The sequence below is a fragment of the Canis aureus genome, chromosome 15 (assembly GCF_053574225.1).
Source record: "Canis aureus isolate CA01 chromosome 15, VMU_Caureus_v.1.0, whole genome shotgun sequence".
NCBI lineage: Eukaryota > Metazoa > Chordata > Mammalia > Carnivora > Canidae > Canis > Canis aureus.
The window spans coordinates 4,803,819-4,819,855 of record NC_135625.1 but is presented as its reverse complement, the minus strand read 5'-3'; the positions used below and the strand labels follow the sequence as shown (position 1 = coordinate 4,819,855).

At 42.8% G+C, this 16,037-nt stretch overlaps 1 protein-coding gene across 5 annotated transcripts in view; it reads right to left on the bottom strand.

The window, feature by feature from the left end:
• Positions 1-3,713: 3,713 nt before the first annotated feature.
• MCPH1 (microcephalin 1) overlaps positions 3,714-16,037 on the bottom strand; it is a 230,922-nt gene continuing 218,598 nt past the window's right edge. The window contains exon 13 of one of the 5 annotated variants that reach the window (XM_077848535.1): positions 3,714-4,112. In XM_077848535.1, the coding sequence (XP_077704661.1) occupies positions 3,804-4,112 (309 nt within the window). In that variant the 3' untranslated portion in view covers positions 3,714-3,803. Of the gene's footprint in view, positions 4,113-11,803; positions 12,190-15,697; positions 15,792-16,037 lie in introns of those variants that run through there. The other 4 variants (XM_077848536.1, XM_077848543.1, XM_077848533.1 and 1 more) reach the window with 4 other exon arrangements.

The window sequence follows — 16,037 nt, the reverse complement described above, 5'->3', positions numbered from 1 at the left end:
GTGAGTTGGTGGGGCCAGGTGAGGTAAGAACCTTAGCCTGGCTCCTCATGGCCCCTCACCCACTTGGTTCTTTTTTATTTTCTGCCTTCCTACCTTGTTAGAAGCAAAAACCCTTCTCTCTGTAACGTCCAGCTGTTTTCTCTTTAAATCTCAGTTGGAATTCCTAGGTGTTCAGGATGGTTGAAAGTTATCCAGGTGAGTTGGTGGGGCCAGGTGAGGTAAGAACCCTGCTCCTCAGTAATCTTGCCCCTCCCCCAGGGTTTGCTGTTTCTTCTTTTATTTTTTATTTTATTTTTTTATTTATTTATGATAGTCACAGAGAGAGAGAGAGAGAGGCAGAGACACAGGCAGAGGGAGAAGCAGGCTCCATGCACCAGGAACCCGATGTGGGATTCGATCCCGGGTCTCCAGGATCGCGTCCTGGGCCAAAGGCAGGCGCCAAACCGCTGCACCACCCAGGGATCCCCTGTTTCTTCTTTTAAACACCTTTAATGATGTATAATTTATGAACCATAAAGTTTTCCTGGGGAAAGAGTGTGCTGTTCAACAATTTTAGTGAATGCATATGGTTGTACAACCAAATCACGACCCCATTTCAGAACATTTCCAACACCTCAGAATGTTTGCTGTCGGTTCCCACTCCTACCTCCAGCACAGAAACACTCATCTGTTTTCTGCCTTTATGGTTTTGCCTTCTCTAGCATTTTTATCTAAATTGAATCATAACATATAATCAGTTGAGTCTGGCTTCTTTCACTTGTGTGTCTTTGGGGATGATGCGTGTTATGGCATGCTATCAGTGATTTGTGTGTGTGTGTGTGTGTTGCTTGGTAGCAGCCTATGTCCTGGATATGCCACATTTTGTTTATCCACTCCTCAGCTAATGGATTGCTTCCAGTTTGGGGCTGTTGTGAATAAAGACGCTGTGAACATTTGTGTGCAAGTCTTGGTATAGACATGTTTCCATTTCTCTAGGAGTGAAATTGCAGGGTCATATGGTACATTTATGTTTAATTTTATTTCTTTGTATGTTGAAAGTTCAAAAGAAACTGCCAAATAGGTTTCAAAGTGACTGTACCATTTTGAAGGCACACCAGCAAAGTACGAGTTTTTACGTTTCTCCACATGTAGGTATTGTCAAACTTGTTGGTTACAACCATTCCAGATGGCATGTGGCATCTCACTGTGATTTTATCTTGTGTTTCTCCAATGACTAGTAATGTGTTTATAATCGTGTCTATATATTCTTTATGTTCTTAATAGCCATTCTCTACACAGTCCAGATAAAATTGCTTTATGAGATATATGGTTTACAGCCATTTTCCTCTAATCTGTGGCTTATCTTTTCATTGTCTTTTTGTTTCTTTTGAAGGGCAAAAAAATAAGTAACTTTAAGATCCAGTATATTTATGAATAATGCCTTTAGTATATATTTCATATCTAAGACATTTTTGCCTAGTCTAAGGCAAGAAAGATTTCCTGCCATGTTTTCTAGATAATTCATAATTTCAGTTTTGTTAGGTCAGTGGTTCTCAGCTGGCAACAGTTTTGCTTTCCAGGGAACATTTGGGAACACCTGGAGACCTTTGTTACAACTTGGTGGTGCGTGCTACTAGTGTCTAATAGGTAGAGGCTAGTGATGGTGCTAAATATACAACAATGCACGGCACAGCTCCCAACAGCAAAGAATTATCTCGCCCAAGATGTCAGTGGTGGGGAGGTTGACAAGCTCTGAGTTGGGTTTCTGGCCATTTTGAGTGCATTGTTGTGTACGGTGTGAGGTAAGGATCTACACACACTTTGTTTTTTTGCATGTGAAGTATGGATATAAGCACATTTTTGTCTTATTTTTCTTTTTACATGACATTTGTTGCAAGGCATTGCATTGCCTTGGCACCTTTGTTGAAAACCAACTGACCATAAATATTAAGATTTATACTTAGATTCTGTATTTTGTTCCCTTGATCTACATTCCATTTTTATGCCAACACCACACTTCTTGATTGCTATAATTTTATAGTACATTTTGAAATCCAGCAGTGCAAATCCTCCAACATTGCTTTTTCTAAAAAATTGTTTACTAAGGGGTTCTTTCCATTGTCCTATCATATCAATTTTAGCATCAGCTTTTCAAACTCTACTAAAAACTACTTGGGATTTTGATGATTGGGCTTAATCTATAGATGAATTTGAGAACTGACGTCAATACGGAATTTTCTAATCCAAAAACTTAGCATATTTCTCCATTTTTCTCAGCAATGATAGATTTCAGTATACACTTACCTTTCCTGAAATGTTTCCTACTGAGTTTAGTTTTAGTTGCCAGTCTAAATGGAATTGTACTCTTAATTCCATTTTTGTTTATTCCAGCATACAGAAACACAGTTGTTAGTTTTGTGTAATTTTGTACCCTAATCTTGCTTACCTTGCTCATTCATCTGTATCATTTTTGATTCTTTATAATTTTCTACATGTAGTAGTATCCTTTGAGAATAGTTTTACTTCATTTCCAGTCTGCATGCCTCAATTCCTTTCTCTTGCTGCCTTCTCTAGGTGCAATCAGCAATACAAAATACAACCTTGCTGACACGTTGTGTTTCGGCGACAGGCGGACAGACAGGCAGACGCAAAATACAACCTTACCTTACATAGAAATGGTGAAAACCCTTGAAACATACCTTTCAAAATTAAAAAAAAAATGTTCTGGTTTTCAGGTCAGGGATTATTGGCCTGTAGCGACTAATTTTTATGATTGTTAGGAGATTAAATGAGGTAACACATACACAATTCTTAGTGTAATTCCTGAGACAAATGAGCACTCTCATAAAATGTTACCTTCTAGAAAGAATCTCGACCAGCCACTGGCAGGCCAGCATTAGGAATCAGAACTTGTTACTGAGGGTGGTCGTCTGTGGCTGATGCGATAGGGGATGGTCCCCAACAAGACTCAGCACAGTATCTGTCAGCCTCCTCAGGAATTTTTGGTGTTGTGGGAGCTCTGCCAAAGTACCTGAGCTTCGTAGTAGGCAAGCCCACAATGCCTGTGGATATAGTGAAACAGGATTTATAACGTGGAAGGAGGAGACTGAGGTCTCTTGAGTTGTACTGAGGCTCAGCCGTTATTGGAGCATGAGTAATAGGAGGGGATTGTTTGGGGGCATATATTAAAACTAAGTGAAAACACTTATTTGCCTCTACATTGCTATCTCCTTCAAAGGTTTGTTCTAGTTCCATTGTATTTATTCAGGGACTTGACATGTATTAAGGTAGGGATAACAGTTGAGGAACAGATAACATGGGGGAGGGAACAGGATCAAGAAGAAGTCTTCATGGCACCTCAGCCTTGTTGAGATTTAGTATTTCTGTTGAAGACGAGCAGTCAGTGTGTATATGGTTCAGCCCCACTGCCAATATCCTCTAAGGAATGGCAAGAATTGGGCAGCCAGTGGAGTCCATGAGTCCATGATCTCTTGTTGGTAAAGCTCCCCTCACCATAAACTAACTTGGAGAAGTAGGGCTTCTCGGGTGGCATTAATTATTGCAAGGCTTCCACACCTGTCTTCATTAATTACTTTGAGAAGAATCTCAGGCACATAAAAAGTAACCCTAATAGCTGATCGATATCCTGCCTCTCTAGTACATGACATGTCAATAAAGATCATAGAATCCAACCAAGAAACTTAAGGTATTCTTTGATCTCAGGAATAAAACAGTTTAAACGAATTCCCACTCTTTATTTAACTATGGCGCTTCCACGACCAAGGTTCTGTGATGTTTTAATCATTATGATCATCACCAGAACACTAAGATTGGTATTGCATAGAAAAGGCCCAAACAGGGCTGGTCAGTGCTTCTTTAAAAAAACACATAAAAACAAATCCAGTTGTTAGGAAATCACACAAAGGAGCTTCTTCATATAAGAACCACGATGCACACATATGATGATATAAAAAGGCATCGTTTCTATGTCCATCCCTTCTCTTGCATCTTGGCTGATTCGAATGTCCAGAGACAACTTTTCGAGCTGTTGGCAGTAGCCCTGTGTCGGTGTCTCCATCACTGCAGCAGTAGGTAGTTGTCAAAGGCACAGACCTTGTGCTGAATGATTGAATCTAGAGAGAGAGAAAAGCGGTTTAGTGTTTAGTGGCCAACGAGACAGTAAGACGACAGCCTTTCTACGTGCGTGCAGAGTCCTGTTTTAGAACCTTAAACGGTTTAGAGCTGCTTTGTCTGTATGTCCACATGGCACACGTGGCTATTTAAAACAATTCAGTTCCTCAGTCACACTCGCCACGTTTTAAGGGCTGAGTAGGCACATATTCCCATAGATGTGGGACATAGGGTGTTGCCATCACGGCAGGACATCGCATTAGCGTGGAAACTTTGCAGTCTGTGGCGTGAGACCAGAGTTCTAATCTCTGCTCGCTCTAGAAATACTCTCTGGTGCAAGGCAGAGTCTGCCTAAAACCTAAGTTTTAGTTAGGGCATTATGCATTCGAGGCCGTCCGTGTACCTGCCCACCTGCATCCTATCCACCCAGCTGAGCACTTTATGCAGAGTGCAGTCAGCGAGGACACGTTCTACAGCTCAGGTCTTCGTATTTCAGTTGAAGAGGCCAGACCAGTGAGCTCTAAAGTCCTGTCACTTTGAAAGCCGGTTATTTCATGAAAGTCACAAGGAGTCCCCTGGTCCAGGATAAGTTACTGATGCAGAACAGGCCAGCAGGAGATGGTTCTGCTGCCAGCCCTGCTTGCAGGAGGATGAGGGAGGAATGCAGCGGCCTGGCAGGACTAGTGGAACTGCAAATCAAATTACAGTTAACTTACTAACTACTATTATTATCCACAGGGATGGATAAATTATATTGAAGGACCTTAAGATGCCCCAGCAATGAGCGATAGCAGAAAGGAAGCCAAAAAAGAGTTTAGTTCTGTGAATACAGGGGAAAAATGGAAGAGAAAGTAGCATGTGTTAGTCGTAGCTCCTGACAGTGTCTCAGGGTTAAGCTGCATCCTGCCCAGGACAGATGCACTCCCACACGAGGGGGCTGAACTGGCGACAGGGATTTCGGAGGGAGGGACACTAACACCTGCCATCTACACTGAATACATGATAGGACGTTAAAGTTGATACACCCAATATAACAAGCATTAGTAGCACGGAGCAAACCACTCTGTCCACAAGCTAGTGACGTGGCATTCTTATGATTTACATTTTAGCATGAATCCTTTATTCGTGTGATGTGTTGTCCGTGTTTTCTCTCTCATTCGCCTTTTGACTTCTCTTACGCAAAGAAGTTTTCATTTTATGTATGCATTCAGATTATGTCACTCTTTTTACTGTATCTGGACTTTTTTTTTATTTTTTATTTTTTTGTATCTGGACTTTGAACCATATGTAAAGCTCTATCCTCCACAGGGTTCAATAAAAACTCAAGGAACAAGATGTCCCTCCATTTTTAGGAAATCCCTCAAACAACACATAGGGTTTTTATACATTTATTTCTATGTAAATATGTTTTTAAAAAATTAAAAAAAAATGCTGTCCCATCTTTAAGGAAGGGTTGTAAGATTTGGGGACCCTATAGATTTCTCTATTTGAATTCTTTGACCATGAAATTGAGTGTCACTCCCTGCATTCATGCATCTGTCCATCCATTCATTCACTCATCATGTTGGAGAAAAACTGGCTGGAGAAGGAGCAAGTTTTAAATCTAGACAAAATAAAACAGAACCCTAAATGTAACCTCCCATAGCAAGTCTGTGGCTGGTGCCTCGCCCTTGGTGTGGTGTGCTTTATGATGGCACAACGTGAGGAATTAACCCAGGGACTTGGAGAAACAGCAGGCGGGTACGTGTAGTGTGATGCCTGTGCATACAGTAAGCAGACTGGGGAGTCCGCGCCGAAGAGCCCTTGACTGCCCAGTATGGCTGGCAGCCAGGACATCCGTGTCCAGAGAGCGCCTCGTGTCTCCAGGTCCGCAAATGTAAGCACACGCACACACATGAAAAATGACTTCTATCCAAGGTCGTTTGTCAACTGAAGATAGCCACATCCCCCCAAATTCCAATGTCACATCATATGAATGATCCTCAAACACCCCCATAAAATGTGACCCACAGGACAGATGTTAGAGCAACGCCAGGCCTGCCCAGTGGAAAGAGACAAATAGTACGTGAGCAGCTCCCATGAAATTTAAACTGAAAAAAAAAAGAAAAAAATTTGTTTTATTGTAACAAGGGTATTTTGCAGGTCTTGGCACACAATTACGTACAAATTAAAGTTTACTGGCTACGCTTGTGTGGTCTGATGCTCAGGATAGTGAAGGAACACGCTGCTAGCTATTTTTTTTTTTTTTTTTAGAGTGTGGTGGGGCCACTTTATTAAATGGAAACTCCAAGTGCCAGTAGCCGAATGCGGCTACGGTACTGTGTGCGGGGAGTGCCAGGACACGCGGACCCCACGGGGAGCTTTGTCTTAGCTCATCACAAGAGGCTGACCATTCTCGGGCTGAAACGCGGAGCCAGGCACGCCTTCAGTTCAGCATTCGGCTCTCCCGGAGGGTGAAGCTGCCGGACTTGAAGCACGAATTCTAAAGCCAAGCGGCCTTGCGGACAGACCGCGCGTGGTAAACCAGGAAAGAGGAGTCAAGAGCACTCCCAGGTTTGAATTTGGGCCTCTGAGAGATTGCTGATGCTCCTGGACATCAGGATCCGTGGTGGGGCCGGGGTGTACCCGGCAAATGGAAGAGGGGCTGATCAGGCCCTAGCTGTGGCCACTCACCGTCGCTCACCCCCTGAACCGCCGCAAGGGCCTGAAACTGCGCTCTCTGCTTCTGACACAAGATATGGGCTCCCCTACTTAAAATCCTTCGGTGACTTCCGTCTACTGAGAACAAAAGCTAAAGCTCTCACCATGGTCTAGAAGGGCCTTGGGTGGTGCAGCCTGTGCGAGCTTCATTTCTCCTCCCTTTGTCCCTTTGCTGGGTCTCAGCCTCTCCCGACAAGGCCTCTGCTCCTGCCGACCTGGAGCCCAGCTGGTCCCTTAGATCGATGCCAGCCGCCCTTGTGTTCACCACGGGGGTCTCAGCCCAAATCCAGCTCTTCGGCAAGGAGCCAACCTCCCGTCCCCGTAAATACCCATACCCTGTTTTCTTCGTAGCATTTCTCACCGATAGGATTTAAAACCATTTTATTCTCTGTCGTCATTAGAATCTAAGTCCCAGGGGGGCAAGTCCTCTGTCTGCCTTGTCGCCTCCTAGTCCGGCAGGGCCTGGAATATGCTCGGTACGTGACACATGCTCGAAACAAGTATAAATTGAATGAACGAGTGGATGGCTTGACATCCTGTGGTATATTTGAAGGAAATTGCTTGATCTAAAATAATGGAGCGTTCTCAACATTTTTTTTCCCCTGCTGCGATACGAGGCTAGAGACATGTACATACTGGAACCTTTCCCAAGAGTATACCAAGAATGTGGACCATGTCACAGACAGGATGGTCTAATAGTTTACTCCTACTCTACCAACTTTCACATTCCACCCAAGAAATGTGAGTTAAATGATATTGTTACCGGGCTAGCCTTGAATCCGCTAGTTTCTCTGTTATGTTATATATTTATTTACTGCTGGATATAGGAATGCTCATGATTTTACCAAGTGGATCTAATATGGACCAATATTGCTGACTCAGTTACAAGTGTTTTCTTGAGTCTCTCAGATTTTTTCTATGTAGACAACTGTATCATATGCAAATATGAGGATTTGTCTCTTTATAATTCTTAAGTTTCCTTTGTGTGTCTCATCTTATCTCTTTGATTAGGAACACTCGATCTCTATTCAAAGAGTAAGAGCGGTCGTATGTATTTTGTAGTTGCTTAAACCTTAAACTAAGGTTTTCATTACTAAGTAAAAGAAAGGTTTTCCATAGATACCCTTTATCACATTAAGAAAGTTCTCTTTTATTACTAGTTAATTAAGAGTCTTTATCATGACTAGATATTGGGTTTTTCTTTTTGACACCTGAGAAAACTAGTGGGTTAGAAAAAAAAGATTTAGCGACATCTATCTTTACATTCTTTGGTTAAACTCGGTTACATGTTTCTTAACACACCGCTAAACTTTGCAAAATATTTTATTTTGGAATTTTATATCCATCTTCACAAATGAGTTTGGGCTGAAATTTTAGTATTAGTTCAAGATTGTTCTAGCCTTATAAAATGCAGTGAATAGCTTCCTACTTCAGTGATTTGTAATATTTGGTAAAACTTACCAGTCCTAGACAGTTTGAATAGTATCTTAAAAATATTTTTTGTAGTACAATACACTTGACATGAAATTTACCTTTTAAACCATTTTAAGTGTACAATTAAGAACGTTCACGATGCTATATGATCATTGCCACTACTAATTTCCAGAATTGTCTCATAATCCCAAATAGAATCTCCACACTCATTAAATAATCACTCAGCAGTTCAATTCCCACCTCCACCTAGACCCTGGTAACCCCTATTATAATCTCTGTCTCTATGAGTTTCTCTAGTCTGGGTAATTTACATAAGTGGAATCATATATCTGCCCTTTTGTGTCTGGCTTACTTCACTTGATGTGATTTTAGTGTTCATTCACTTTATAGCATGTATCGCAATATCATTCCGTTTTATGGCTGAATGTATAGACCACATTTTGTTTATCTACTCATCCGTCGATGGCTGCTTGAGTTGCTTCTACATTTGGACTATGGTGAATAATGCTACCATGAACACAGGTGTGCGAATATTGGTTCAATCCTTGTAGGTACATAACCACAAGTAAAACTGTGAGATCTCATTTAATTCTGTTTAATTTTCTGAGGAGGCGTCATCCGGTCTCCCACAGTAGCTGCACCGGTACACAGGTTCCAATTTCTCCACATCGTCAACGATGCTAGTTTTCTGTTCTTATGGTAGCCATCCTATTGGGTCCCAAGTGGTACCTCATTGTGGTTTGATCTGCATTTCCCTAATGATTAGTGACGGTGAACATCTTTGCACATGCTTATTGGCCATTTGTATATATCCTCTGGAGAAATGTCTAGTCGCGTCATTGGCCATTTTTTAACTGTTTTTGTTGTTTTCAAGCTGTCGAGATTCTTTTTATTTTTTAGAGATTGACCTCTGTATTTGCAAATACCCTCTCCCACCCCGCAGGCCACCTTTTCACCTGATTGTGTCCCTTGACACATAGAAGTTTGTTTTGTTTTTACCTATTTTTATGGTTGCCTACCTTGTAGCTTAATTGAAAAGCAGTGTCTATCATTTTTGCCTGCACGTGTTATTCAAGATGAGTGAGCAAGCCAGTTTTTCTGTTATCTCCCAAGCAGACTAGAACAAATAAGGTCTGCATTCAAGGAGAGGAAACCAAGACTGTGCGATGTAAACAAGGAGCCGCAAAATTTCCCTACGGCTCTGAACATTGTTTTGCTTGACTGGTCTTTGCCCTGGTTGCTATAAACCTCTGACTATTTTCTAGCTCCTACACAGTTGGTTCAGACATAGTTGGTTCTGCTTGGGGGGCTTTTTGGTGTTTCTGTGGGGAAGATGGGAGTTTGGATCTTCTTAGTCTGACGTATTGCTGATATTACTCTGTGCAGGTGTCTTTTTCTTTTTCTTTTTCTTTTTCTTTTTTTGATGGACGGTGAGAGGTATACTTTTGATTGTCATTCAGGTTTTTAAATAGTTCAGATTTTCTATTTCATGAGTCAATTCTGGTAATATTTTTTCTAGAAAAGGTCCATCTTACCTATTTTCAAATTTTCTGGTATAAATTTACTCAGCAGCTCTCATGATTTTTAAATATCCTTACTGTATCCATAGTTGCAGCCCCAGTTTTGTTCATAGTATTGTTCACGGGACCCTTTTCTCTTCCTTTCTTTTTCAATACTGCTAGGATCTTGACTATGGATGGTTCCCCCCACCCCCCAAAAGAACTCTTTCTCAGTTCTTAAAAAACTTTTTGCTTTTTGTTAATGTTTCATATATTTTTATCATTCATTTCATCTCCAACATTCTTCTGTATTTATAACTATGTATTCATTCATCCTCAAGTGCCAAAATTTAAGAAAAATTGAACAAAAAAAGGGAAATGATTTATCCAAGTATTTTTTCTCTTCCTACAAATTGAGAACAGCTTCTTATTTTACCCAGAGGTTGGATCCTTCAGAATCCATCCATTACAGTTTCTGTGATGCACCATTTGAGAACCTCTACTGTTAGTGGTTGCACAAATGAGAAGTTCCACTTACTGAGGGTGGCATTAAGATCTTTTTACAAAGGAACAGTCTGAACGGAGAAGAGGTTGACTAGAAATGCTGGATCTTTAATTCACCATGTGACTCTGGTGGAGAAATTCAGATCCCTTCATTTGATAAAAGGCACAGATTTCTACCATGATCTCAGAATTTGTTTCCAGCAGGGTTCATCTGCTGGGGTGGCTGTTAACAAAGCACCACACACTAGGAGGTTTAAACAATAGAAATTTATGATCTTAAAGCTGGGGAGGCCTGAAGCCCAAGATCAAGATGCCAGTGGATCTGGTTTCTCCTGAGGCCTCTCTTCTTGGCTTGCAGAAAGCTGTCCTCTCTGTCCTCACGTGGCCTTCCCTCTGCACACGCATCCCTGGTGTCTCTTCTTTTCTCATGAGGATACCAGTCCTGAGGGATCAGGGCTCTAACCTGATAGTGTTTAACTTTAATCACGTCTTGAGAGGTCTCTATCTCCAAACACTGTCACATTCTAAGATCCTGGGGGTTAGGACTTCAACATATGGATTTAGGCAGACAAAATTCAGTCCATAACAAAAGGTCCATCACTTTAGGTTCTATGATGCTCGGTATTAACTGTCCCACATGGAACACTGATAGAACTGAAGCTCCAAGTGCTTGAAAGACTCACGGAATGTAAACAGTGTTAATATACTAGGTCAGTAAGCAAAGGGTGGAAACTGCCAGCAACGTCCCAGTAGGGGGTTAGGCTGTGAAGTTCTTTTATGGCCATTGACCCCCAGCCCCAGAGTAGGGCTAGAGTTAACACTGGAGCACTTACCTCTGTGGGGGGAGCACTTGCAGGGAGCCCTGTGAATCTGTGCACAAGACAGTCTTGTGAACCTGTCAAAACCAAAATGCTCAGCACTGGCCTATAAGTGGCTGGTGTATTCCCCAAACCAATGACTGCATTTCTAGCGGTGGATTAAAAAAAAAAAAAAAATGTCGCCGTGGTTACACTATTTCCCATTCTGAGTTGAATATGTAGCTGATTGTCATGTTCTACTTCGCTTCTTGTTTTTAAGTGAGGCTGTGCCTTGGCTAGTAAGGTGTGGAGAAGGCCTTTAATGTTCCACTTTGCTTGTTTTCAAGATGATTTTTAATTTTATATCCCGATGATGCTCACACCCGGTGACTGGAGGTCAGTTGGCAAAAACTTAACAGAGGGGAGCCAAGTGAGATGGGTTAGGAAATTTCAAAGATCACCATCCAGGACCACTAGCTGACCAGTGAATACAGTTAAAGGCAAATCTACTTTCTCAGTGCACACTTTCTGTATCTTTCCAAGTTGATGCTTGCTGTTCAGCAGCTAGTAGTTAATTATATGTATTTTAAAGCTATATATATATATATTTATTCTAAATACACGAGATGTCAAAATTATAGAATTCCATGTCAGGTTTAGTACTCATTGATGCCTTTACTGGTAGACGTCATCTATTTGGGAGCAACCCCACACCCACCCCCACCCCCGCCAAAAAACACCTCTTCATCTTATCATCTGAGATTGTATCTTGAAAGCCTGTCGTCACACCCTGACTGGTTGCCGAGCTCCTGGGTGAGGATGGTATCAGGCAGCAGGCAGCAGACGTATTCCAGGTTCTCTTCCTTTTCTCTTCTTCTGTCCATCCTCAGCACATGGCCTCATTGCCTGTGACTGCTTCCTTCTATGCCGTAAAAATGTGGACGAAGAGGATCCTGAGGAACGCCAACGTCATCTCTTTAATCATGCACCCCAAGGGCTGAGGCCTCCTGAGTGTCCTTGCTTTCACAAAATGCCATGTTCAAGAGCATGCATTTTTCTGGGCCTAGTTCTGTGGTCAGCCATCTGGGGAAACAATGATCTACGCTGGCTTGTAAAAGGCCCACATGCTATCAGAGATCTTTTTCCTGAAAACGTTGACATGGGGAGACATTCAAATCAAATGCTTATTATAAGTTATAAGGAAATCATGCTGAGGCTAATTTTTTCCCCCTTTGGCAATGCTGTTGAGCATATTACATTATGTTCCCACAATAGCATAAAATGTATGTCTTATCACTTGAACCTAGCCCAGACAATAAAAGGGCGCCCGAGACTGGAAATATGTCTTCTGAGAAAGGCCAAACCAGCTGAAAGTGATAACACCGACGTGGGGGATGGAGAGAGTGAAAAGACAGGGCTCCGGCACAAAACTTTGCAGACTGGTGATGAATGCACTGGGGTCCCAGGGCTCCCGCCCCCTCCCTAGCCCCTCACTGAAGACACCAGCCAACTTACTTGGGGCTCTCTCATCATAGTGTCTTGATATGTAAAATGGGAATTCTGTTCTAGGGGTGTGCTGGAGTAAATAAAATTACTGGAACTTGCTTCTACTCCAATGTCAGGTAAAGGTGACATTTTGCTTCCTGGTGCCGGGAATTTGGTTTTTGTTTTCCTGTTTATTTTCATGCATATTCAAGTGCCCACAAGTATTTTCTGTCTCAAAAATCCCCATTTCTCCTTCTGGTGCAATGATTCATCGAAAATCTTGGCCTAAGTATACTGCTGTTTCAGGGAAAATGGACTCTGGGGAATGAATTGGGAACATAATCATGACCGTTCAAATGGCCTCGTTATAAGGCAACCCAGCATGTAGGAGACTCTCCACGGAGCAAATGAGTAAGACATGGCTTAAATTTCACGTGGTGAGCCCTGTTTGGAGATTTCATAAATTCACACCATTCTATGCCAGCAGCACAAGGCAGCAGCCAGGAGGGTAAGCTGGCTGAATGCTCCATGGTCACCCCGGACCAGTGTCCCCCAAAGAAAGAGCTGGAGGTTAGAAGAAAGTCTTATACTGGAATAATCACGTAACAGTTTAATTTTTCAAGATAAATGTTGGGTCAGAGGGTGAAAGGATAAAAAGGCTTATCTGAAGGAATACAGTGCTAGGATGTTGAAGGTCTTGGGGAGACTTCTCTTTTTGGTGGTGGTCATCTTTCCCTTTGCCAAAAAAACAAAAGCAAAAAAACCCCAAAAACGACAAAAAAACAAAAACCCAAGCTTCTCAGAGGGTTCTAATGGCTAAAAAAATATACTTGTCCATCCCCCGTGACTTTATTGTGTCTGTATAAACAAAGATCCCATAATACATAGGAATAAATATAAAGGTACTAAAAAAACTTGGAATCTCTTATTTTGGAAAGCAAATGACAAACATGAAACTAGATACAACGAGCTACTTCTTAAGACTTTCAAATCCTTACTCTTAAGTCTCAGGGACCCTACATTACATGCTGATATTCTAGTTGGAACAAATTTTAGAGTATTGCTTTTCATAATAATCATGTCACAAAATTATTTTTTTTTTTAAATTGGTGCCTTAAGGTGATTTTAACTATAATTTACAAGGGATTTTATTGCAAATTTTAATCGCACAACATTTTGAGAATAAAATATTGGCTAGATGTGCTCACAGTGGAAGCTCAGGGGAAGGAGGAAAGTCTTCAGAAGAGAAAATGTGGCTATGTCAGTCAGTGGACAGGGCCCGGTGTGGGTGTGAGATACCGTACATGCCCTTGTGTGTTAGCTCCTCTGACCCTCATGTGAAATAAGCAGGGCAGAGGTTATTACTCTGTTTAATAGATGAGGGGACTCGGGTCCGGAGGGCATAGGTGATTTGGTGATTTGTGTCCCCCGGTCAGAGAACAAGCCAGTGGCAGAGTCCTGATGGGAAAGGAAATGCAATGCTCAGGACCATGTGTTCTGTGGGGTCTACAGGTATGTGTAGAGACGTGCAGATGAAATCTCCTTGAATTGCACAAAGCCGGGGCTCTTATGTTGCAGCTGAATTAAAAAAGAGAAGAATATGAACTCCTGAATATTTGAAAAATGCACGTTCTAACACCCAAGTCATCAGAGAGGCCCTGGTGCAGAGACAGGGGCAGCGGCCAGAGAGTCAGGGGGGCTCACCGTAGGGGTGAGGATCTCCCCACACGGAGAGCCAAGGATTCCAGAACACACAATACCCGGAAGTTGCCAAGGGCACACGCAGATGGTGTAATCAATGACAAATCAGAAACAGGACATGGATTATGGGAGAGGAAAGAAACTCGGGCCCGCAGCTCCAGCTCTGAAACCCAGAGAATTCCACAGGGTGTTGTGAAAGTGAAGCCCCGGGGTCAAGCAGGTAGACGTTTGCCTCCTGAAAACCCACTCACAGGAGAGCAAAGTGGCAAAACAAGCGGAGGAACTAGGCAGGCGGCTGGACCGCGCCTGAGCTGTGCACAAAAGCCACGGGCAACAGGAAGGGGCGACAGAGTTCCGCGACCTGGAAATAATAATCGTGCGGCCCCAGACGCTGGCCCTGTGCACGGTACACAATTTGCAGACGCTGTAAAGATTAGTTGTTGATATGGACTGTTGATATCAATCGTGTGCACAGTTCCGTTAGCTGAATGAGACTTTTTTTTTTTGAAAAGCAAAATTCTGGTCGCCAGTTGGTGTCATTTTGATACATGCGCTTTTCTAAAAAAAACAAAACAAGAACCTCTGTTTCTAGAACATAGGATGTTTTGAAGGTTATAGTCTTGGCATTTAGAAAAGAGTAAACAGCCTCTTGGCTTTGGGACTGAAGCTAAAATCACATGGGTTTTATTTTTTTGGAAATTAGTTTCTAGGCAGAAGATAAATTACTCTCACCAGAGAGTAAAAAAAAAAAAAAAAAAACCCAAAAAACTCTTGACAGCCATACTTTAAAAATATATCAAAGGATGACCATCAGCCATTTAAAAGATATTCTTAAAATGTCTGATATACAAATGCAACTTGGACACGGGATCTACGTATCTGTTAAAGGATAATGTGTAGGAAGGGGTGAGAAAAGCCAGAAGTTTGGGATTTAGAGACGAGCGGAGGTGAAGAGGAGGAAGGCTCTGGGAGAGGGGAGCAGGACGGAGAAAATACGCTTCTCAGGTCTCTGGAAGCTGGGTAAAGATCTTGGCTAAAGATGCTGACACCGAAGTAACCGAGTAGGAGCGGAAGAAGAAAAGGTTTTGGGAGAAACTGATTCCCACTTCCAGCCTCTGGGCTGCGAGAGAATGAATCTCCGTGTAAGCCCCCGTCTGTGGGGTTGGTAGGGCGGCCCTGGCACGCTATGACCTTCATCAAACAGAACACAAAGGCTTATCCCCAGAGCAGGGCCCCGATGCCGTGCGTCCCCACACCTGCTCCCTACGTCCCCTACGGCCCTCCCAGAGCTGTGGGCACCCTGGCAGCCTCCCGGGAAGCAGAGTGTATGTTGTACCACCTCTTCCCCTTCAGAATCAAGCCATGCGTTTGGCACCATGTATGCTGCATCGGTCCCAGTTTGTACATTATGTTCCTGTTTTATTTTTTTTGAAGTCAACGCTGTAGCTGCTTTTGCACAGAAGGATACCTTTCTGAGATCAAGAGGAGTGTCAGGAGCGGTGCACACGAGAAGGTGAGGGACATGTGGCGGGTCGTGGCGGCTGGGCACTGGCCCGCGGCCCTGGAAGCAGAGCAGAGACAGGCAGCGAGGGTGGGAGGGTGGGGGGCCCGAGCATCTGAGCCGAGGGTGGACAGGCCTTGTGGTCTGGAGGGGATGTGGGTAGGCTGGCTGTTTCACACTAGCTAGTGAGGCAGACCGGGGAGCCTAATAGGATTTCCTTTGTCCCTGTGAAGTGTACTTTGGCTGACGGTAAAGAGGAGGAGGGACTAGGTTGGCTTGGGACTGACAGTAATTACAGGATTCTGT